This window comes from Protopterus annectens, chromosome 11.part0 (genome assembly GCF_019279795.1).
Source record: "Protopterus annectens isolate FY-2018-M chromosome 11.part0, PAN1.0, whole genome shotgun sequence".
NCBI lineage: Eukaryota > Metazoa > Chordata > Ceratodontiformes > Protopteridae > Protopterus > Protopterus annectens.
In genome coordinates, this window is record NC_056745.1 from 329,034,075 (window position 1) to 329,060,012 (window position 25,938).

Consider the following 25,938-nt stretch of genomic DNA (forward strand, 5'->3'; position numbering starts at 1 on the left):
AAGTGGGAAGAGAGAGAAGAAGGCTGGGCATTTGCTGTTTTGGGGAGTAGCAAAAAGATCGCAACATGGGCGGCCCCACTTCTGAAAAATCTCCTCCACTATAGATTGCTTGAGAGACCACTCGTGAGGCATGAGTATAGCTCTGCTCAATCTGTCCGCTAAAATGTTGGTTTTCCCAGGGATATGCGTTGCTACCAGAAACCGATGAGAGGAGATCACCCACTGCCAAAGTCTGAGAGCCTCTCGACACAAGGGGTAGGACTTGGTTCCGCCCTGCTTGTTGATGTACCACACTACGGACATGTTGTCCGTGTGAACTGCAATCGTTCTCAAGGGAAGAAAGTCGTTGAGGGCTTGCAACATTAAAAGCACTACTCTCATCTCTAGGACATTTATGTGCAGGTGGTATTCGAACGGTTGCCACGTCCCATGAACCATCCTGCCCTGATAATGACCCCCCCACCCGATCAGGGAGGCGTCCGTAGTGACTGTGGCTACCGGGGCCGGGAAAACAAAGGGCCTGCCCTGATGGACCTGGGGAGAAGAAATCCACCAGGATAGGTGGTTTTTGCAAGTTTGTGTCACCAGAATCTGGTGACACATGGGAAGCTGTTGGAAGGACCATTGGGTGAACAACATCCATTTTGAAGGAGACGCATGTAAAAACGGGCCAAAGGAAGGTGAGTAATGGCAGCTGCCATGAGGCCCAATACTTTTAGGACCAGTCTGGCTTGCACCTTTTTGCTGGCAAGGATGATCCGCACATGGTTTTGGATATCTAGGATTCTCTGGCTTGTGAGGTTTGCTGACATCCGAACAGTGTCTAAATTTGCACCTATAAAAGTAATAGACTGGCAGGGCAATAAGGAGGATTTTTCGTAGTTGATCGAAATTCCTAATTGAGTGCAGAGATTTAGGGTGTAATCTCTGGCTTGGAGAAGTTGATGCCTGGTGGTGGCTGAGAGGAGCCAGTCATCGAGATACGGAAACACCTGGAATCCTTGAAGTCTCAAGTGAGCCGTGACCACTGCCATGCATTTGGTGAACACTCTGGGGGCTGTAGTGAGACCAAAGGGCAGGGCTCTGAATTGAAAATGACTGGACCCCAGCTGAAAGCGGAGAAACCTTCTGGAGCATCTGTGGATTTTTATGTGATAGTATGCATCCTGAAGGTCTATTGAGCACATCCAGTTGTCTTTGCCTAAGAAGGGCAAAATCGATTGAAGTGTGACCATCCGAAATCTTGTCTTTTTCACAGACTTGTTGAGTCTGCTGAGGTCCAATATTGGTCTCCAATCTCCCGTCTTTTTGGGAACCAAAAAGAACCTTGAGTAGATTCTGGGCTCTGAATGGTCTGTTGGAACTGGCTGAATGGCCCTTTTTTGTAGAAGCTTTGATACTTCTAATTTTGCGATTTCCCTTAGACCGGGTGGTACATCTGGAAGGGAATTTTTGTGAGTGAAGGGACTTTCCTCGAAAGGAATCTTGTAACCCTCGGATATGATCGACTGTACCCATTTGTCTTGTGAAAGGGAAAGCCAGGCTTCTGGGTACAGCGATAATCTTCCCCCGACTGCCTCCAAGGATGGACAGTCGGGCAACACCTCAGGGATGCTGGAAGGGCTTGTCAGAGAGAGGCTCTCTGCTGCCCTGGTTCTGCAGACCCCCTTTGCCCCTAGGGTGGCGTCTATTATTATTACCCCCTCTGCCTCTAGGGGTAAACTGACCATGTGTGTCTGGCGTGACTCCCTGAGATTTACGGAACCACATCTTTCCCCCCTTCTGCCCTTTAGGGTAAGGTCTAGAAGGGGAGGAAAAACGGACTCCTACGGCAGAAAGAGTCTTGCCGTCTTGCTCACACCTGGTCAACGTATCCTTCACCTGAGGACCAAACAAAGTTGATCCATCGAAGGGAGAGTTTGTGAAGGACGCCTTAAAGGGATCTGCAAAATTACAGAGCCGCATCCAGGACTGACGTCTAAGAGCCACTCCTGTCCCTGCAGCTCTACTCGCTCCATCTGCTGCATACGAAATTAGCCGCATGGAGGAGTTGGTTATGGAGTTAAGGATTCCTAGCTGAGAACCAATCTTGTCCTGAGCCCCTGCAGCTGTAGGATCCTGTACTACTTCACCTAATTCTTTAAGGATGTCCCTTTGAAGTCTGGTGAAGTGACATAAATAGTTCAGCGAACGCATGGCAAAGGTCGCTGAGGAAAACATCCGCTTACCATACCTGTCCATGGTCCTAGAATCCTTGTTAGGAGGATGGACTGGTATGGAAGGATCTGCAAGTTCCTTCTTGGTGGCGGCCGCCACCACCATGGCATCAACAGGGACACCTTTTGTAAGAAATTGTTTCTCGGAAGGGGCTGTAATAAATTTAGAAGGTCTCCTGGGAACTGGTTCTACGGAATCAGGAGATGCCCACGCCTTCCGAGCTATCACCTCCATGAGGGGGTCAAAAGGCGGAGACACCCAGGAGGTGGAGGGTCGAGATCCAAACGCCTCTAGGTATACCGACTCATCCTCGGAGGGATTAATGGAGGGCCAGTTTCCCCTCTGTTTTAGGAGTTCTAGGATGTCTGAAAAAGAGACATCCTCAGAGGGGGATCTTGGGGACCCCTCCGACTCATCTAAGTCAGTATCTGAAGTTGTAGACTCAGGGGAGTCTAGGTGCTTCCTCTTACAGGTCCTCTTACATGGAGGATCCCCTGACGGATCAGGAGAATCCTCGGAAGAGGGGGTTCTTCCCAGTGGGGAAACCGGAGGTGGTGGATCTCTCGGTCTGGGAGCAAGAAAGTGGGAAGAGACATCTACAGGCACCATAGAGGGAGGAGCTAAGGGGATAGACTGCTGACTGAGCCCAGGGGCCAGCACACTCCTCATCACCTCGAAGGCTCCCCTCCCAGAGAGATCGGAGAGACCCCGCTCCGAAGAAACAGGGGCTCCCGGGCCCACCGAAAGGGAAGGCTCCGAGGCAGATGTCGGAGAGTAGAAGCTGAAGGAGCAGAAAGGGGTGGTATCTGCCCCGCAGCCGTAGCAGTGACTATACCAATAGACTCCGGCTCCGAGCTCTGGAGGAGAGTCGAAGGAGGAACTTGAAGAGGGTGTGGACTAGTAGTCGTCTGTTGAGACGGACTATGAAGCATTTGGGCTAGTGCCTGTGATTTTAGCAATCTGCATACCACTCTCTCCAAATCGTGGTCTGAGAGCTTGGAAGACCTAGATGATCGGCTCCGATGGCTCCGCTCCGAAAGAAGAGGAGAGGTTGGAGCTGACAGTATCGGCTCCAAAGAGGGAGACCTGGAACGCTTCCTCGACGGAACCATCAGAGCCGAAGAACCCTCGGTTCCAGACGGAGCCGACAACTTATCAGCTCCAAGCCTGGTCAAAGATGCATCGGCTCCGGCTGGAGCCGATGCAGGCAAGGAAACAATGGTATTGGAGCCGGCCGGCGCCGATACCGAAGCCTTAGACACATGGTGGTCGGAGCCGACACCAATGTGGCAGTTAAAGTATCGGCACCGATAGCCATCGGTGCCAAAGATTTAGTCAAAATAATATCGGCTCCAGCCACAGCCGATCTCGACTCCAAAGGAGTCGAAGCCAGGGCCGAAGGCTTAGAAGCAGAAGCCTTGGCCTTGGAGGTCTTAGAGGGCTGACCCGAAGCAGACTTGGTCGGGGAGCCCTCTGGTTTAAGTAAGCCCCTTAAGATTAGCTTATTTCTCCTTTCCTGCAGGACTCTCTGGCTGAAGGAGTGACAAATAGCACAGGAGTCCTGCAGGTGGAGAGGTCCCGGGCAATAAATACAAGAAGTGTGACCGTCTGTCAGAGACATCTTCTGACAGCACGAGTCACACTTCTTGAAGCCTGAGACCCTCTGTTCTTTGGACATGGTGAAAGTACACAAACACTCTACTCACACAGTCCCAGACCCAGAAATTTAACTTAAAAAGGGAGAAAACAAACTCACACACACACCCTGACAGGAAGGGATGGAAGGGAGTAAAGGCCCGACTAATATAAAATAACTAGGGAAACAGTAAACTATGAGTCAGAGACTCTAAAACTATCTAAAAGTGACAGTATACTAAAAATCTGTGAGAAATATATGGAATGGGGTGAGTAAATTCAGAATTATAAACTACTTACCAAGAGCTGGTAAAAGGAGGACCTCATCAGCGAAGCGGCAAACGAGATCGGGGTATTTACCGCCTTGCATCATGGGATATGGGGCTGCCTCGAGTTGGTAAAAGTGACTCTCGAGCTTAGCAAGTGCCGAGTCGGAGCCGAGGATCGGCCACAAACCCATCCAGCAAGAATGAAGGCGAGATTGACAACTTAACATCCACTGACACCACGCCTGAAAGAAAGCAACACCAAACTGCAGTACCACATGACCCTGTCACCCATAAGCCTGAAAATACATGCACATATGTAGATACCATACCTCTCAATCATCCAGAATATTTCATAATGTACCTGATATTTACCTCATTTTTGCCCAGTCCCTCATAAAACTTTTCATCCTGCTCCTTACTGAAATGTCCACACTCAAAATGCTGATTGTCAACAAGTTTGAAAAAAATCCCAGAAAAAGAGCAAATCTCGAAGATCATTTTTCTCCTTTAAACTTCTTATTTTGCAGTGGAGTAAGTCCCCCACACCACCTGAACTTAAATATAAAAGCTCTAAGGTAGCCATACCTCAGAGAACAGGGAATATTCTGGAAAATGGTCATCTTGGATTTAGTATACACAAGTCTGTTTTTCTGCTATTCAGTCTCCATGTTTTGGGACTCACTTTAGCAGGTGCTGACATTTCAAATGGAAAGCTTTCATCTTCTAGTAAGTCAGTCAGTAAGGCCAGACATTAGAATTTCATATTTCTTTACTTTTCAGAAAATGTATTTGGATACAAAATCTGTTATTCTTTTTAAGTGAGTTAGAGCAATGTTGTTTCTGATTTTGGTCTCTTGCCCCCATCCCCCATATATTTTTGGCTTTGTGCAGAATTTCTGAGCAAAGACATTGAACGTTTTGATGTACATATTTTACATACATATAAGATGAGCCACTGATCTTCTTTTTCCTTAGCCAAAACATAACAAAGCTTCCACCATGGCCAACGTAAGAAACCAGATAAAAACTTTATTCCACAGGATAAGTGCTTTCACACATAGTGCTTCATCAGATCCACAAAGAAACATTGCAGGTGTACATATACATAAGGAGCTTTAGTCAATTAATCAATTAAGGTAAATACCAATTACTGATGTATACTTCGTTTTTTTTTTCAAGGCAGGTTTTAAAGGTACAGTTAGATTCAGACCTGGCAGCTTATATCTGCCTGCAACCTCAATATCCATTTTGCTTCCACATTTTCCAACTTAACATTAAAATCTTCTTTCTATTTATTAACATGCACAATTTGCAGAACGTAAAATAGAAAAGAATGGCCAGGAGCCACTGAAATATGCTTAACTAAGGCATTTAACAAATTCATATGTTTAGTATCTCCTATATGCTGTAAAATGCTCTCTTTCAACATTCTATTGGTCTTGCATATATAAAAGGATGTACAGGACTTACATCTAGCCATGTATATCAAACCTTTTGACCTGCAATCAGCATAAAAACATGGTTTAAAGGTGTAATTAATAAAAAGATGTTGAAATTCCTGCTCAGTGCCAATGTATATGCAAGATTTACAATGCCTGCATGCACATGCCCCCTGACGATCAGATAATGGTAAAGGAACCCGAGTTGTTTTATAACACAGCTGTCGCTTCAAAGAAGAATTATTTCTGAATGTATAACTTGGTTTACAACCTACAACATCCTTGACCTTATCATCAGAAAACAAAAACTGGCCAAAACTTCTTTACAACTTCACATACTTGTTGAATATTATTACCATACATAAAAGATAATCTGACATTGGTGGATGCAACATCCTGTACATTACTCCACAAACAGAGTGAAACAACTCTAAAAAAACCAATAATCCACAAAGGAGTTGCTTAAGAGGCAAAACAACCACGAATTCAGTCTCCAAAAAATGTTAATAAATTCATGTCTAGCAAATATGAAGTGCAAGTATGATGGAAATAAGGTTTACCATTGTCATGGCGCATAGCAGCTACAGTATTAAAGGACTTATCTAATGATTGCTCATTATAGCCTCTAACTAATCTTTCAAGTTAAGCATTGCTTCATTACATTGCTCATCATTTGTATGCAAACGTGACATACTCAGATATTGCCCTTTGGCAATATTCCTAAAAAATGTGCTGCACATGCATACTGTTAGTGCAAAAGTGCATTCTTCCTGCATGCTTTCCTATGTAGAGAACTAGATAAAGCACCATCTACTAAAGAAATCTTTACATCTAAAAAGTCAATACATGTACAAGAATAATTTAAAACAAATCTAAAACAGGTACAAGTGGACTCAAGATATTGCACAAATCTCTTAAGGTCTAATTCTGTCCCTTGCCACAAGACAAAAATGTCATCCACAAAATGCTTATAGTACAGAAGGTTCAGAGAAAATTCATGTGCAGATAGGACTGCCTTGCGCTCCCAGTCCGCCAATACTAAGTTGGCATAACTGTTAGCTCATGGAGTCCCCATGGCCACTCCCACCTTCTGCCTATAAACTACCTTATGTAAAAAGACGTTATTTTCCAATGCAAGCTCCATTATAGTAGCTATACATTCTATTAATTCCAAGGAATAGTCAGTATTCTCTCTTAAAAAAATGTTTAGAGACGCTATCCCAAAGTCATGGGGTATTATAGTGAACAGCATCTGTGTCCATACTAACAAAGGCCATGTATAACTGGTATCATGGGCTCAAGTACTAACATATTATAAAAATTACTTCTACTCGTATCAGTTTTAAAAAGTTCTTTCTCAACAGTTTTGTAAAAAGTCTCAAGAACAGGAGGTAACTGTGGTACAAATGTACTTGCTCGTTTATGTACAGCAGAGGCAGTAGAATGTTCCCCAAACATAAGCTTGAGAGCTACATTCCACATAAATAATTTAATGTCAAGCAACACATCTTCAATATGTACAAGCTTATGTTTGGGGAACATTCTACTGCCTGTGCTGTACATAAACAAGCAAATACTTGTGTACCACAGTTACCTCCTGTTCTTGAGACTTTTTACAATAATATGAGAAGGTAATTTTTATGATATGACGCATGCTGAGTTTAAAGCTTTACATGAATTATGGACTAATGAAGCGTTGATCATTCGTCCGGCTGATAAAGGGGGATCTATTGTGGTCCTTGATGCTGTGAAATATGATTTAGACAGGACTAGAATGCTTGAAGATGTCTCCACATATGAACCTGTTACTGAAAATCATTTATGCTGCATTATTAATAATATATATAATTGTTTATATGAAATGTTAATGGAACAAACCCTTGATAAAGCGTTATATGACTTCATGTTAGTACTTGAGCCCATGATACCAGTTATACATGGCCTGCAAAAGGTTCATAAATCTCTTGTGGACCCACCCCTATGACCAACTGTTTTGGGTAGGGGAGGGCTACAGAATTTATTTCTCTCTATATAGAGGGACAGTTAAAAAAAACATTAAATTAAGGCGACGGCCGTTTTAAAAGATACTGAACATTTCCTGAGTAGTCTAGGTGAATTTTCTAGGAGTCATGGCCCCTTTCTTGAAAATATTTTTATTGTTAGTATGGACACACAGACGCTGTTCACTATAATACCCCATGACTTTGGGATAACGTCTCTAATACATTTTTTAAGAGAGAATACTGACTATTCCTTGGAATTAATTTTATTTATTTATTTATTTAAATTTGTTGACCGGGAGTGTCCGACTGGATGTAGGTCCATTTTCAGCAGAGGCCCGGGGAGAAAAGCTCCACAGTTAAAATAAACAGACATTATTTACATTGGATTAGATAGTGATTAACAATTTACATAGCAATTACTTACAACATATTTACAGATGAAGAACATAGTACATCAGTAGGCAACTAGAATCTTTATCTGTGAAGTGCATACCAGACATTAACAAATGTTACAAGAAGAAGAAGTTTGTGCTGTACAATAAGTACTGGCTTATGAGCATCTGAGCTTGCTATAATCAAGGTAGTCAGTGGAGTGGAAAGAAAGGTAGTGGTTGGATGGGGTGGATGATATTAGAGTGGGAGTTGCAAGGGCATAGCCAGCATGTTTTTAGTTGTGCTTTTAGCAAAGTTTTGAAATGGGTGCATGATGGTATGGAGGTAATTGTAATTAATAGAATGTATAGCTACTTTAATGGAGCTTGGATTGGAAAATAATGTCTTTTTATATAACAAGGTAGTTTATAGGCAGAAGGTGGGAGTGGCCATGGGGACTCCATGCGCTGACAGTTATGCTAACTTAGTATTGGCGGACTGGGAGCGCAAGGCAGTCCTATCTGGACATGAATATTCTCTGAACCTTCTGTACTATAAGCATTTTGTGGACGACATTTTTGTCTTGAGGCAAGGGACAAAATTAGACCTTAACAGATTTGTGCAATATCTTGAGTCCACTAGTACCGGTTTTAGATTTGTTTTAAATTATTCTTGTACATGTATTGACTTTTTAGATGTAAAGATTTCTTTAGTAGATGGTGCTTTATCTAGTTCTCTGCATAGGAAAGCATGCAGGAAGAATGCACTTTAGTAGTATGCATCCGCAGCACATTTTTAGGAATATTGCCAAAGGGCAATATCTGCATGTGTCACATTTGCATACGAATGATGAGCAATGTAATAAAGCAATGCTTAACTTGAAAGATGAGTTATTAGTTAGAGGCTATAATGAGCAATCATTAGATAAGTCCTTTAATACTGTAGCTGCTATGCGCCATGACAATGGTAAACCTTATTTCCATCATACTTACACTTCATATAAGGGTAATGTACAGGATGTTGCATCCACCAATGTCAGATTATCTTTGCTGCATGGCAATAACATTCAACAAGTATGTGAAGTTGTAAAGACGTTTTGGCCAGTTTTGCTTTCTGATAAAGTAAAGGATGTCGTAGGTTTTAAACCAAGTTTTACATTCAGAAATAATTCTTCTTTGCGACAGCTATGTTATAAAACAGCTTGTGTTTCTTTACCCTTTTCTGATCGTCAGGGGACATGTGCATATAGGCATTGTAAAGCTTGCATACACATTGGCACTGAGCAGGAATTTCAAAATCCTTTTATTAATTGCACCTTTAAACCATGCTTTTATGCTGATTGCAGGTGAAAAGGTTTGACATCATATAGGAGATATTAAACGTATGAATTTGTTAAATGCCTTAGCTAAGCATATTTCAGTGGCTCCTGGTCATTCTATTGCATTTTACATTCTGCAAATTGTGCATGTTAATAAACGGAAAAGAGATTTTAATGTTAAGTTGGAGAATGTGGAAGCAAAATGGATAATGAGGATGCAGGCAGATAAGCTGCCAGGTCTGATTCTAATTAATTAAAAAATGGATTATACATTAGTAATTGGTTGTTGTTCTTCTTCTTTCGGCTTTTCCCAGTTAGGGGTCGCCACAGTGGAACTCTGGTCCGCTAATGATTGGCAGTAGATTTTTTACAGGTGCCGAGGTGCCAGCTCGATGCCCAACATTCAGCGAAGGCACTCCCATTCTACGCATGTCTTTCGAATGCCACTCGACCGTGGAGAGGACATACAGACTCCAGACAGAAGGCGCTACAGCCGAGAATCGAACAGGAGAACCTCTTGCTGTGAGGCAACAACTCTACCACTGCACCACCGCGGCTTCATTACACATTTATCTTAATTGATTAAAGCTCCATATATATATATATATATATATATATATATATATATATATATATATATATATATATGCACGCATATATATATATATATATATATATATATATATATATGCACACACACACACACATATATATATATATATATATATGTACACCTGCAGTGTTTCTTTGTGGATCTGATGAAACACTGTGTGTGAAAGTGCTTATCTTGTGTAAACAAAGTTTTTATCTGGTTTCTTAGACTGGCCGTGGTGGAAGCTTTGTTATTTATTGGCTATTTTACAATTTAACTCAGCAACCTTTAGCTGCTTGTATATATTTTTCTGTTTTACCTTCTTTTTCCTTCTTTTCCAGGCTTTCTTCTGCTGCAGTTTTGTCTGCCCGAAAGAAAATTCTTGCACTGCTTAGTGAAAAATAAAGCAGCTCAAATTCCTAGAAGAAAAAAAAAAAAAACCAGCAAATCAACAGTGAGTTGCCCAGAATCATACACTTGACACTAAATAAAACAAATAGCATAACTACTGTACATATTTGTCCTAACTAATCTGCCCACTCCAAATGTTTCACTTCTTCTAAGGGTATGTTAGATATACCCCTCACCTTATCAAATGATCTATGGGGAGGACTTCTGTAGTAACTAACTGTTGAGATGTCCTTTTCTGCTATTACTGGCTCAGTACATCTCTGAATATTCCTTTTTCTCAGCATTTGGGATGAGTGAATGACTCTTGCTGTTGAAATATATAATGCAAATTGCTGAGGTAGGAGGGCACATTCAAATCCTGCACTGCTTAGTTGAAAATGCATCCTCTAAGCAACCACACTCAGCAAGGCATAACAATGAAACTCAGACAAGCATATAATAAATTATACACCTACATGACTTGCGGGAAAATCTATCTACAGCCAACAGATGGAAAAGCTGTTCAGCCGCACAGGAGTGCTGGAAGGTAATAAGACCTACTGTGGAAGGTCTCATCACATTCAACTGATAAAATGAGTAAATATCTGTTATACCTAACCTTGAAGCATTAAAGTGAGAAAAGATTTGCTATAACTAACTTTGAATGTCTTCTGCAGGCCAGCCAGCTGGAAAGAATCTTAAGTATTAAAAAAATTGAACCTCGGAAGAGGCCACACCTAAAGAAGGTCTGCAGAGAATGGCTTATTAGGTGAGTGAGACGCAAAGAACACCTGACTTCTGGAATCATGGTTTAAAGCAATAATGCTGAAGGAACCAAGTAGACAGTGCACAAGTATGAACAATGCAAGCATTCTTTAAGTAAGCACTAAAAACAGCTATGCACCAAGCAGGATCGCTCTGACAACAGCAAGCGCCTGTAAGTGACAAATTGATAGCAAAAGACATTGCATTTTACCATACACTTAGAATTGGTGTGTGCAACTACTGCAGAAAACACTCCCTCTCTGAAGCAAAGGAGCCAAATAGCTTCTCCATCTTCAAGAATTCACTCTTTCTCATTACCTAAAATGCAAGCAGGTGCACAACCAAAGTACGAAAGGCTCTTTTCTCACCTCTGAATTCCTCTCAGCAAATAAAACTGAGAAAAATGGGCCAGCTTAATGACAATTTTGATAACATTTAGAAATATGGGTTTGTTCTAATGGATACTCCTTTACTAAATCCCATAACACTATTCAATACAACTAAGGTTGTGAAGATCACAGTGCTTACAAGCAGGGGTGAAGGTCACTGTAATGTCTTCCAGATGATGTATTTCAGAGTCACTGAACTGCTATATTAGAATCAAGGATTGGTATGCTTTGGCAACCAAAGTTCAAGTCTCAATGAAGATGGGGGTTTTCAAAAGTAAAGAACACAGAATTCCTTAAGGAACTGCTTAACCCTATAACACACACAAGCCCCCCCCCCCAAAGGGTTACAATGTGCCAAGATACAAGAAACAGTCACCAAGACCATGGAATAACACACATACATATCATAAATATGCTTGAAACAAGTAAGGACCACCTGTATGCTAACCAACTAGGGCAAAGTAAAATACTTCTCTGTCCATATGAAGCATTTCTTCTACTTAACAGATTACGCCTGAGGACTGAAAAGCTTTCTGCTTGCTCTTGGTTTGTTTGGTCTTTTGCTGGTCTGGAAACAGACCATGGTTGCGACTGGGTACTCCTGCTGGTCCCCTTGCTAGGCATGTTCTACTACTGCCATTCCCCAAGTAGTAAGTACAGCCACTCACCTTCCGTTGTCTACAGATGCCCATGTTAAATTGATGACACAAGCAGTAGGCCAAGGCTGTGGTGTGTGTCCCCCAACTTAATTTGGTGGACACACAACAAACACTTCAAAGGCTTTGATAATTTAAGCATCAATGTGAGTGGGAACTTTTCCAAGACATATGTTACTGTGTAAACAGCAGAAAAGGCCCAATGAGTTCAAGAGTGAGGTTCATTCTCCTAACGACGAATGATACATCAAGTTGTGTTCTAGCACAGGGCAGAGTGGAAACTTTTGAGGTAAGTATGCTGAACTGAAGGGAAAAGTGAGGATAAACCCAAATGAAGACCCACTAAGGTGGGTCCATTATTTTTAAGACTATTTTTTTTTTTGGATAAACACTGCAATCCTAATTACAAGAGTGTCAGAGATATTTCACAACTTCTGATATCAGAGAACGCATACATACTGGATTATTCTACTCATCACAGAAAAAGAATTTGTAATCTAGGTGACTACAACTCCTAGAGCTAACAGTAGAAGGCTACTGAATAGACAAATGAACGCAGAGTTCTGAATGCCCTTTAAACTACTTGTTTCTAACAATTTAAAACCAAAAAAAGGCAAAAAAAACACTGTGGACTGGATAGCATACATGGACATATCACATCAGCATACCTGAATGCAGGCTCTCTACAGAGGGTGTGTGCATGCGCGTGTGTATTTATTTACAAACTTTTGTTGGCCGTGTTGATCTTATTAGGTCTACAGCCTGTCCAAGTAAGACTCAAGCTGAACAAATCTGATTTGGACACCAGGAAATTCCCTGTTCTTTTACTTCCTACTTGGCGAGTAAACTGTGGATTTGTGGCAGCTGTTATCAGCCTTGGAAGGATGAAAGCTGAAACAGTCACAAGCAGATTTCTATCCAGTGATGGCACATAAGGGTTGCAGCACTCGTCTAGGGCTGGACTGTAATATAAGGATTGCAATACTTGTCATAAGGATTGCAACACACGTCTAGTGCTGCACTGTAATATAAAGATTGCAACACACGTCTAGTGCTGCACTGTAATGTAAGGATGGCAACATAAGTCTAGTGCTGCACTGTAATGCATTATGGGGACAGAGTCCATTGTCGTCTTATCTTTCTACCCTCAATTGTGCATGAGTGCACACAATTTGTCAAATTACTGAAAACAACAACTGCAACTTCTGGAATATCTGCTTCTGACACAGTCAAGATTGACATCTTCCTGCAAGTTTTTCTCTGTCATAGTCAGGGGCTTGTTCTCTTCCTTCCAGCACATATCTAATACAGTTGAGCTTCACATTATTCTGCAAGTTTTTCCCTGCTACAGTCAGGGATATGTTCATTTCTTGCCAGTACATATCACTTGTGAGGCAAGGAGAATCTCCCAAACCCCTGTATCTCCCAGGCCAGTCATGCATACCGCAAGCATATGCAATCTGAAAGAATAGAACATTTAAGACTACAAAATTACATACCTGCTTGACTTGTAGAAAATCCATCTACACTGCTGAATGAAAAAGCTGTCTTAATACAAGTGATGAAAGGAAGGTGGCAAGCTTCCACTGCAGTGGGCTTTCTTAAACATCAGCTGATATGGTGAGCATGTATCAAGTTACATTTAACTTTTGAAGGCCCTCTGCAGTAGGTATCTACCAGGAAGAATCCAAAGCAGTACAAATTAAACCCCCTGGAAGGGTGAAACCAGAGAAAGGACTGAAGACAAAGGCTCAAAAGATCATGTCCTGAGGTGCTGAAGTGCCAAAGGAAGCAAGACTCCTAGAATTAAGTTGTAAGCAAGAATGTTTGGTAAAAGTGAGACTAGATGATAAAATGGACACAACACAATTGTTTGCAATAGACACATTCACATATACACAGTTGGCGAGGTAGCCTTTGACATCAGCATTTTCCAATGGGCAGTTATCTCACCTGTTGGCAAAGACAGGGAGTTAATGTTCTCCTACTACAAGGCTTCCCCTTCTCAGCACTCATTGGCTACAACACTCTTCCTCTACACTGTCCTGACACTGACCTGTGCATGGAAAGGAGTCTGAAAAAGGAAGGGGAGTGTGCTACATCTCAAGCTCTTTTCCAGCTCCAGGAATGGATCCACAATGTTTCTTCGATAGACATTTAAGAGAGATGGGGGGGGGGGGGTTGTGTGTCAGAAGGTGAGAGTTTAGACTACTAACTGAACACACTCAGAAGATCAGGAGGTACCACAGAAAGGTATGTAACAATTTATTTTTGGTTGGGGAGCTCAGTCATTAGTCCCAGAAGTAATGGACAAACACCATGTTGTATTGCCAAAAATGTCTCCTTGCCAGTCCTGGTTATCTCCTAGACAAGCAAGCCATTAACGACTGCTCTCCTAATTTGGCTCACAGACCTACAATGCTACATCCAGGCTTCAATGCTAAAAGGTGGGAACCTGGAAATGCTTGCCTGCATAGACAGGTTTATTAGCAGACAAGCTGAAGCTGAATATCCCTAGTGGAGTGAGGCCCAGTCCAGCAGGGCATAGAAGGGACCTGTTAATGAAAAAATTGCAATGTTTAAAGTTTCCCCACGGTCTGCTTACAGATTCAGTCACCCTGGCTGCCTTTGGCAAAAGTGACAAAGAGGTTAATTTTCCAGATTGTAGCGGCTCTAGCCAAATGATATTTTATGACCCTCTAAATATATACTTTCGCAGGAAATACACTAGCTAACATATACAAGTCTTAAATACAAATTCAGAGATTGCCTTTGACAGGAAATGTAGGTTAGTGTGTAAGGTGATCCAATCCTTAAGAAAAAAAATATTAGAGGCTCTTCTGTCCAGACATCCTGCAACTTTATATTCTTCTGGCTGTGGTCAAAGCCACCAGCATAAGAGCCTTCCAGGATGGAAGTTCATGTTGCAAAAAAAAAAGTTATGTACTCACCATAATGTTCCATCTGAGTAGTTGTACTTCATTCGTCTTCAACATGTGGGTTATGGCTCCATATCAGATCTGACACGGCCGCCTATCCAGCATCTGATCTGAGCTCCAAGCTCTTCCCCTTACCCATAATGACCTCGGTCTCCTTCCTCCCTTCAGATCGAGTTTGCTGCTCAACAGATAACATACACTCGACCCAACAAGACCTTACCACTACTGACAACCCAAAATTCCTGAGCCAAAGCATGACAGAGGACTCCACTGAAAAGTTCATCTTCCATAGGCATGGCCAAGACAATAGTGACAAGGTTGGGGGGGGGGTTGAAGACAAATGAAGTACAACTACTCAGATGGAATGTCATGGTGAGTACACAACTTCTTTATCTGAAGTAGTTGACTTCATTTGATCTTCAACCTGTAGGACAGAGTCCCCAGTTACTATACACCTGGGAGGCCCTCATGGATGGATATTCCGGAGCACGGCAGAGACAAAAGATGCCCTGTTCCTGGATATGATGTCCAATTTATAATGAGAAATGAATGTGGATGAAGACCAAGTAGCTGCAGAACAGATATCAGCCAGTGACACCCTGGACCAAAAAGCTGCTGAAGTAGCCACAGACCTGGTAGAATGTACTTTTACCTGACCTGGACGGGAAATTCCCCTGACACAGTATGCCCGAATAATGCACTGGGAAATCCAACGGACAATCGTAACTTTGGAAATTGGTTTCCCTAAAAAGGGTTTTGAGTAAGAAATGAACAGCTGGGTCAGATTTACGAAAAGCTTTTGCCCTGTGCAAAAAGAATCACAATTGTCCATGTACATCAAGTAAATGTAATAAGAAGTTATGTCTTAATGTAACGTTCCATCTGTGTTGTAGATCTTTGTTCATTCATTACTATTAGGATCTTGGTTCCATCCTCAGAACCGATACGGCTGTTTCCAAGCTCGAGCCAGCCAAAAACTCTCAGCTAAGACCTACCATAATGCCCCTCTCCTAGTTACTCCAGATCGAGTTTGCCCACCCCTATATAATAGATGTAGTGATAGAAAAAAATAGTAGAAGGCTCTGTGTGAGCAAATACCCAAACTATGAGTTCCTAAAGTCCACCAGGAGTCCAGGCAAGGGGAAGGAGGGGGGGGGGAGTAATGAATTAACAAAGATCTACAACACAGATGGAACATTATGGTAAGACATAACTTCTTTATCTGATGATGTAAATCTTTGTTCATTAATTACTATTAGGACCGAGTCCCCAGCTACTTGAGTCCTGGGTGGCCCTAAGGAAGGATATTCCTGAGCACCACAGAACCAAAAGATGCTCGTCCCCTGGAGGCCAAATGTAATCTGTAATGAGAGATAAAGGTATGAGGTCTTGCCCAAGTGGCAGCTGTGCAGATATCATCCATAGAGGCTCTGGAATGAAATGCTACAGAAGTAGCCATAGATCTGGTAGAATGAGCCTTTATTCTGGAAGGTAAGAATGGCTTATTCTATTGGTAGATAAAGGTAAGTCACTTTGGAAACAGGTTTACCCAATCTGGGTCCTGCAAAGGCCACAAACAACTGATCTAGTTTCCTGAAAGATTTAGTCCTGTCCAAATAAAGAAGCTGCTGATGCACATCAAGGGTGTGCAAAAGGTACTCCCCCTCTATTAGAATGCTGAGGGAAGAAAACTGGCAGGTCAATAGATTAGTTAATGGAAAATCCAGAAATGATCTTGGGCAAGAAAGAAGGGTCAGTACGAAGGGACACCCTATCCGTGTGTAAGATCAAGTGAGGTCTGTTGACACTCATGGCCTGCAGCTCAGATACTCTTCTTGCTGAGGTAAGTTCTACTAGAAGTAAGGTTTTCCATGACAAAAATTTTAAATCATATGAATCAAAGGGCTCGAAAGGAGGACCTGTGAGAGACTGAAGTACCAAAGTCAGGTCCCAGGGTTCTAAGGGAGGCTTGACTGGAAGTTTAACATGCAATACTCCTTTCAAAAATGTCTTGCATAGGCGGTGTGACATAATCAAAGAATTATCAAGTCCATTATGAAAATTAGTGATAGCTGCTAAATGTACAGTGATCATTGATGCTGAGGCTCCTGCATGTAAAAGAGTAGTCAGGTATTGTAGGATCTTTTGAATAGGCATAGAGAAAGGATCAAGTTCTGATCTTTGACTCAAATAGAGAGCCTAGTCCATTTATTAGAAAAAAACTTTCCTGGTGGAAGGTTTGTGTGAAGCCAGAAGAATTTCCTGAACAGGAGATGGCATGTCAGGGAGCCTGGCAATCTCTGGAAGTGGAGGAACCAAGCTGTGAGCTTGAGACTGTGGAGGCTGGGATGAATCAGTCCCCGAGGATGAGATAACAGGTCTTGGGAATGATCCAGGATCCACGGGCTGTGAATCAGATGGGGCCATAGAAATGGGAACCAGACTTGACGGGGCCAGTAGGGGGCAATGAGGATCACTTTGCTTCTCAACCTCTGAGCTTTCTGCAGAAATTATGGAATGTGGGGAAATGAGGGAAAGGCATACAGAAGACCCGGGGGTCAATCATGTGTTAGAGCGTCCCTTGGTGGTTCCCCCTGAGGGGAGATCAGGGCAAAGTAACTTCTGCATTTGTAGTTTAGGGGGGAAGCAAGGCTTGCCCCAGTGTTGGAAGATCCAATTCGCTGTTACAGGGTTGAGGGACCACTTGTGAGGCATTAGGATGTTCCAGCTCAGATTGTCCGCAATAAGGTTGGAACTCCCGGGAATGTGCGTTGCTATAAGAAAACGGTTGGAAGCTATTGGCCAGTGTCAAATCCTCATGGCTTCCCGACACAGGGGGTAAGATCTGGTTCAGCCTTGCTTGTTGATATACCAGATGACTGACATGTTGTCTGACTGAAATGCAATGGTCCCAGAGGGTAGGGATGCATGGAACGCCTGCAACGCTAAGAGAACTGCCCTCAGTTCCAGGACATTTATGTGCAAATTGGCCTCCATGGGGAACCAGGTGCCTTGGACTGTCTTTCCCTGAAAATGTCCCCCCCAGCAGGGAAGCATCCATGGTCACCGTGGCCGTGGGCTGGGGAAGACAGAACGGTCGACACCAAAGATTAGTTTGTGGCTTCATCCGCCATAGCATTTCTTCCTTGCAACGGTTTGTAAGATGTATCATGTGGTCCAGTGGGTTTGTTAGAAATGACCATTGTGCAGAAAGGTGCAACTGCGGAATTCTCATGTGCAGTCTCGCCAGTGGTACTAACATAATGACAGCCCCCATGGAGCCTAGGAGTTGCAGTACAAGACGTGCTGGTACACAGGTCTAAGGAAGAAGGTCTTGGATTTGGTGTCTTATTTTCGAAAGCCTGCGAGTGGGGAGAGAAGCTTGACAGGATGTTGTGTCGAAGACTGCTCCAATAAATTCCAGTGTCTTCATTGGGGACATTTGAGATTTGTTCCTGTTGATTGTAATCCCCAAGCGGAGAGCGAGACCTTGAGTGTAAGAGAGATGTGGACTAGGAGATTCCTGGTTGGAGCGGTAAGGAGCCATTCATCTAGATACAGAAACACCTGGAATCCTTGTAGTCAAAGATGAGCTACCACAACTGCCATACATTTGGTGAACACTCGTTGGGGGGGGGGGGGGGCAGTGCCCTGAACTGGTAGTGATTGGCTCCCAGCCGGATCCCATCTTTATGTGGTAGTACATGTCCTGGAAATGTACAGAGCACATCCAGTTGTCCCTCCCTAAAATAGAAGAATGGAGTGTACTGTGACCATCCAGAAGTTTTGAGGTTTGATAAATTTGTTCAACAGGCTGAAATCCAGGATTGGTCTCCAGTCCCCTGTCTTTTTTGGCACTAAAAAGAACCTAGAGTAAAACCCGGATCCTGTCTGGTCTGGTGGGACTGGTTGGATGTCTTTTTTTTCTTAGCAGCTTTTCTATTTCTAAGGCTGTTAATTCCCTCTGATTGGGTGGTACATCGGGGATTCATTTGACAGGTCTGGGAATTAAATCTAATGGCATTTGGTAGCCTCTGGATATTATTCTCTGCACCCAAACATTGGTAGTAATACGATGCCAGGCTGGTAGGTGCAGAGGAAAACGACCCCTGACTGCTTCCAGAGGAAAACAATTGGGCCGGTGCGGAGCACTGGTAGGGTCTACCAGAGAAAGATTCTCTAGCGCCCTGGTTACGTGGACCCCACTACTCCAAAAAGGGCATCTGCCATATGAGTTGCCCCCTCTGCCCCAGGGGGATTGCTCACTACGAGTGTCACAAAAAGATCCTTGGGATTTCTTGAACCACATTTTTCCTCCATTCTGGTTCCTGGAGTAGGACCTCTGTGGGTTGGAATAGCGTATGCCCACAGCAGACAAGGTCTTTTCATCCTTCTCACTACGTGCAAGTGTGTCTTGTACTTTGGGTCCAAAAAGTGCAGATTCGTCGACAGGTGCATTGACGAAGGAAGATTTAATGGGGTCTGCGAAGTCACACAACCGCATCCAAGCATTACATCTCATGACAATGCCTGATGCGGCAGCTCGAGCTGCTCCCTCAGTGGTGTGAGACATCAAACACATTGAAGAGTTTGAGATGGATTCAAGAGTAGCTAGCTGCGAGGCGACAGTATCACGCACCTCATCAGGCAGTAACCCCACCAAAGAGGAAGACATTTCAGAAATTATGTCTCTTTGGAGGCAAGTAAAGTGTGCCAGATAGTTCAGTGACCGAATGGTGAAGGTCGCTGAAGCATAGGTCCGCTTCCCCAGTCTGTCCATGGTCCAGGACTCCCTGTTTGGAGGATGAATAGTGGAACTATCTTCTGCCAGTTCCCTCTTGGTGGCCGCCACCACGACCATAGAATCAACTGGTCTTCAGGTGTAGATAAAATTTTGTCTGGCCTCCGGGGGACAGGTTCTATGTTGTCCGGGGCCTTCCAGGCACACTGCACAATGAGCTTAATAAGGTCATCTGCCGGTGGGGTCACTCAAAGTAGATGGCTTGGTACGGAAGTCCTGCAAGAACACAGATTCCTCAGAAGAAGGGTTAGAGGACTTCCAGTCTCCCCGCTGCTTGAGGATTTCGAGAATGTCTTTGAATGAGACGTCATCTGGGGGAGACCGTGGGGATCCTTCTCCCTTATCACCATCAGTGTCTTCAGTGATAGATTCCTCCAGGGAATGAAGGTGCTTCCTCTTGCACCGTTTCTTCCGGGGTGGCTCTCTAGTGGGATCTTCTGAGGAGGACTCCGGAGAAGGGGTTCACTTCAAAGGGGGTTCTTGCGACTCCTGTACCCGGGGTCCCGAAATAGAGGGTTGGGAGAGTTGCATGCTTGGGGGGGGGGGTTCTGATACTGATGTCACTGGTGCTAACTGCGAGCCTTCAGAGTGAAGGACCCTCTCTATCACCTGGACAGCAGGACGCCCGAGGAGGGATGGGAGCCCAGAACCGGGAAGGACAACCTCAGAACCGGGGTCACACCCCACCCTGAGGAGCCCACCTCCAGGTGAAGAGCCCACAAGAGGACTGGAAGTTGTTGGAGCCATGGACATAGCGCCAGCGAGAAAACAGGCGCTGGGCTGGGTACCAAGGTACGAACGGTCCAAGCACTGCTCCGAGAGAGCATCAGCTCCACCAGAGCCGATGCAGCAAGGGTGGTCGGTGCTGACAGGGGAAAAACTGCTATCGGAGCCGACACAGTATGCACCGGAGTGGAAATCAGTACCAAGATCTCCAGGATCTGGGTAGAGTCCGGAGGAGGATAAACAGGGGAAGATGTAGTAAAAGATTCTGAGACAAGAGGAACGGAAGGTCTAGTTTATTTATTTATTTATTTATTTTTTTATTTTACATTTGTTATATATGTCCATTTTCAGTAGAGGTAAACTACAAGACATATTAATAAAAATTAAGTACAATAAGAATATACATTTAGTAATCAGAACAACAAATATTTAAGGCACACACAAATACACTAGGTCAGTAGTAGCATCACAAAATAAAATGCTAAAGATTAGCAGTTAGTTTCATTAATTCGGAGAAAAAGAGGTAAAACAAGAGATTAGAAGGGATTAATGTAGAAATAGAAGAGAGAGAAACAAAAGTCTAGAAGGGGAAGAAAAAAGAAGAATGGAAATGAGGGCAGGGGAGAGAAAGGAGGAGTGAGTCAGAGCATAAGTGGAGAGCAACAGGGCAAGAAAAAAAGTAAGTGTATGTGTAGCTAATAAGACAGTAAGTAGTTAAGGTAGAGAAGAGGGGAATAAAAGGTTAGTCAGGAGTCCTACCTAACAAAGCCAGTGATTTTGGAAGTACAGTTTGATTTTAGACAGTTTTGTAGCTCTAGCCAGCCTAGGAGTTTTAGGTTATGACAGTGATGTGTTCTGAAAGGGTTACCTGTGGGGCAATGCTATTGTAACAAACTGCTAGTTTATTTAGGTTTAGTGAAGATAGGTGATGAGTAGATATCAGGGATGGAATGAGCAATAGTAGCCCTGGTAGTAGGTGTGAGAAATGCTTATCACGGTATAATGATCCTATTTTTGTTAACTGTTTTGATGATGTTGTTAGTATGTTGATCAAAAGTGAGATTGTTATCAATGGTTACTCCTAGTAGTTTTGTTGTCAGGTCAGTGTCATTGACAAGATGTTGAAGTTTAATGGGAGCAGTTTAGTTTTTAGCATTGAGGAGGAGTAAACCAGGTTTCTACAGTGTTGAAGGTAGTTTGAGTTAGTGAGAGTAGTTCTGAGGAGGTAGATGCTGAACAAATAATAGTGGAGTCGTCAGCGTATTGGATGCAGGTAGCTTGAGGGATTATAGTGTTAAGCAATAAGGAAGAGATATGGTTGTCCCAAAGAACGGCTTGTTGTCTGTTGCTTAGATACCATTTAATAGCCAGGATATCAAATGAGAGGGATTGAAGGATATTAATGAGGGAAGAGTGGTTCACCATGTCAAAGAGAGGTCAATGAAGAGAGGTCTAAAGCCATGTTGACAGTTGGCTATAATGTTATTTAAAGAGAGATACTGAACAAGTTGTTGATGGATACATTAGAGGTGAGAGAAGAGCAATAGGTCTGAGACTTTCCATATGTTATTGGTGTTCAGTTGTGTAGTAAGAGCTTGAATGGTTTCTATAAAAAGTTTTGATGTTCCAGGTGAAAGGAGTTTGTTGACAGAAGACCAGAATTGTTTGGTTATGTTGCAACAATTAGTTGGAATGGACAATCCCCTAGCTGCCAGAAGCTGGTCCACAACCCGCATTAGATCTAATTCAGAAAAACTCCTAGTGGATCTAAAGGAGGCTGCTGAAGGAGAAACAGGTCATTCTAGAAAGGGGCTAAACTTTTACCCCAAAAAAGGGTCATAAGTTGGAGAGTATCTTATCCTTGGCAGATATTCGAGTTTTTGAGCTGATGGAGCTGAAGAAACTGTCGGCACCATCTCCGTCCATGGTGCCGAAGCAGGTGCAGTCATCGGATCCAATGTCGGATACAAGGATAGCACCGAAGTCAGTGGTGCTGAGGGTGGAACTGAAATAGGGGTGAATATCATGGATGGCACAGAGGGAGAAGATACAGAGCCTGGTGCCGAAGAGGTCTGCGCCAAGGGTGCCGGCGAAACACAGAACCGACTTGGTTCCGTAGCTGACGGAGATGCAGGAACTGAGTGACTCCGTTTTTCCTTAAGTTTTTTGGTCTTTGGAGGGGGTAAGACCTCCAACCCAGATAGAGCCTCAGAAAAAGGTGTCTTGATTAAACCTTTTAAAATAAGCTTATTTTTTACGTTCTGCTAGTGTACGATTACTAAAACTAGCACAAATGTCACAGTCAGCTTTATTATGATCCACGCCCAAACAGTAGACACAGCGAGCACGTGTATCTGCATTAGGCATCTTACACCCACACTTGTCACACTGTTTAAACCCCAACTTAGCTTTGTCTGACATAGTAAGGCAACAAGGCTAGCCTATAGAAAAAACAAAATAAGGGAGAGAAAAAGGTGAGAGAATACAAACGATGGTATTTAAAAAATACAACAAGTGGTAAGGAAGGACCGGTCAAAGGCAGGAGAGAGGGACAGTACCAATAATGGTAGAAATTAAATTACCAAGGTAAAGGGTAAGGAATAGAATTAGGTTATAGGCGACAGTGAGAAAAGGCTAAACTGACTAAAAAATAAACAATTTTGAAGAGAAACTATCTTAAAAATGACAATTTTCTACTTAGATTTGAGAGAGAGCTTAGCACGTCTTACTAGGAACGCGGCAAATGAGATCTGGAGTAACGAGGAGAGAGGCATTATGGGTAGGCCTTAGCTGAGAGTTTTTGACTGGCACGAGCTTGGAAACGGCCGTATTGGTTCCGAGGATGGAACAGAGGTCCTAATAGCAATTAATGAACAAAGATTTACAACATCAGATTTTATATTCTCCCTTATTTTGAAAATTTGGGAAGAAGACAGGAAGACTGATAGTCTGACGCTACCTTGGGAAGGAAAGATGGGTTAGTACACAGGGACACTCTATCTTTATGAAAAGTCATATAAGGAACTTTGATCAATAGTGCTTGAAGTTCTGACACTCTCCTAGCAGAAGTAATGGAAACTAAAAAGGCAGTCCAAGATAGATACTGCAAATCTACCGAAGCTGCAGGTTCAAAAGGGGGCGAAACTAAAGTCTGAAGCACTAATGTAAGGTCCCACAGAGGTGTAGGATCCTTCACTGGGGGTCTCAGAAGTAAAGCACCCTTAAGGAAGGTCTTGCAGAGTTTAGAAGAAGCCAATGATGTCATGTTTTCCCCCACATGAAAATTGGAAATAGCTGCCAGTTGGACTTTGACAGTGGAGGAACTGGCACCTTGCTGAAGAATCCCCGCCAAAAATTCCAATACCGCAGACACCGGAGCAGTAAAGGGTCCAATGCACACTTCAAGACCTATACAGAAAAATGTTTCCACTTGCTACAGTATACCTTTCTAGTAGAAGACTTGTGAGCTGCCATCAAAATGGTTTTAACAGGAGAAGATAAACCAGGAGTCCTAACTATCATGGGAACTGGAGCAGCCAAGCTGTGAGCTTCAGACTGCCCAGGCCTGGGTAAGGAATCCCTGAGGGATGAGAAATGACATCTTGTACTGGATCCAACGTCCATGGTGGGACTACTAGATGAGACCATAGAGAGGGAAACCAGACCTGGTGAGGCCAGAATGGAGCAATGAGGATGACAAAGCTCCCAGCCTGCGAGCTTTCTGAAGAAACCTTGATATCAAGGGCAGTGGTGGATAGGCATAAAGAAGACCGGGAAAGCCAAGCATGAATCAGAGTGTCTCTGGGGGCTTCCCTCTGAGGGGGGTTCAGAATGAAGAACTCACTGCATTTCGTACTGGAAGGAGATGAGAATAGATCACAGCAAGGATGACCCCACTTTAGAAAGATCTGCTCCGCCACCGAAGGATTCAGAGACCACTCATAAGGCATCAGGATAGATCTGCTGAGCCTGTCCACTAGAATATTGGACCATCCCGGAATGTGCGTTGCCACCAGAAAACAGCCAGTGGAGATCGCCCACTCCCACACTCTCATGGCTTCGCGACAAAGGGGCTAGGATCTGGTTCCCCCCTGTTTGTTGATGTATCAGACCACCGACATTATTGTCTGTCTGGATGGCAATCATCCCTAGAGGAAGATGGGCATGAGGGGCCTGCAACGCTAAAAGCACTGCCTTCATCTCCAGAATGTTGATATGCAAATTGGTCTCGGATGAGGACCACATGCCTTGAACAGTCTTTCTCGAGCAGTGCCCCCCCCCAAGCTGGGAGGCGTCTGTGGTCACTGTGGTCTTGGGAAAGGATGGAAGAAAGGGACATCCCCTGACTTGATCTGGGGAATGAATCCACCACCAAAGAGAGTCCCTGCACACCTGGGAGATTCATACAGGGTGAGACAACGACAGATCTAATAGAGACCACTGAATGGCAAGGGTCCACTGAAGAATCTGCATGTTTAGGTGCGCTAAGGGCAAGAGGTTGATCGTGGCCGCCACAGACCCCAACACCCACAGAACCATCTCTGCTGTCGGAGATTGGGCTAGAAGGAGGTACAGAACGTGTAGCTTCAGGCTGTGTATCCTGTCTGGGGTGAGGAAAATTTTCATATGGATAGTGTCCAACCGAGTACCATTGAAATCTGAGACCTGGACAGGGGTCAGCGATGATTTGTTGAGCTTGATCTTGATGCCCAAACTCTGTGCTAGGGAGAGGAAGTAATCCCTGGCTTGGCAAAGTTGATGCTCAGAAGGGGCAGTGAAGAGCCAATCATCCAGGAAAGGGAAGACCTGAATTCCCTGAAGCCTCAGGTGAGCTGCTACTACTGCCATCCCCTTGGTGAACACCCTGAGGGCTGCGGTGCGACCAAAGGGAAGGGCTCTGAACTGATAATGATTGGCTCCTTGCCGAAAGTGGAGAAACCTCCGAAAGCACCTGTCCATCTTGATATGGTAGTACGCGTCCTGGAGGTTGACAGAGCACATCCAATCATTCGCCTGCAGGTAGGAGAGGATGGATTGAAGGGTGACCATCCGGAATTTCGCCTTGGCCACTGACAGTTTCAAGGTGGACAAATCCAAAATGGATCTTAGGTCCCACATTTTCTTTGGCACTAAAAAGAACCTGGAGTAAATGCCTGATCCAGATTGGTCGAGGGGGGCAGTTTGGATGACTTGTTTTACTAGCAGCTTTTTTATTTCTAGTGCTGCTTCTTCCCTTTGCGAGGGTGGGACATCTGGGAAGTGTTTGGGTGGATGAGGCGGATTGAGGAATGGGACTGAATATCCTAAGGATATGATCTGCAACATCCAGTGATCTGTTGTTATAGACTCCCATTCCACTGGGTGTAGCGATAATTAAACTTCGACTACCTCTAGAGAAGAGCAGTCGGGCAGCCCTTCAGGGCTGCT

The 25,938-nt window shown here is 43.6% G+C and overlaps 1 protein-coding gene across 1 annotated transcript in view; it reads right to left on the reverse strand.

The window, feature by feature from the left end:
* Positions 1-25,938, reverse strand: part of WASHC4 (WASH complex subunit 4) — a 1,952,913-nt gene that overhangs the window by 52,789 nt on the left and 1,874,186 nt on the right. The window contains exon 36 of the mRNA XM_044087827.1: positions 10,165-10,264. Within this exon, the coding sequence (XP_043943762.1) occupies positions 10,165-10,264 (100 nt within the window). The remainder of the gene's footprint in view (positions 1-10,164; positions 10,265-25,938) is intronic.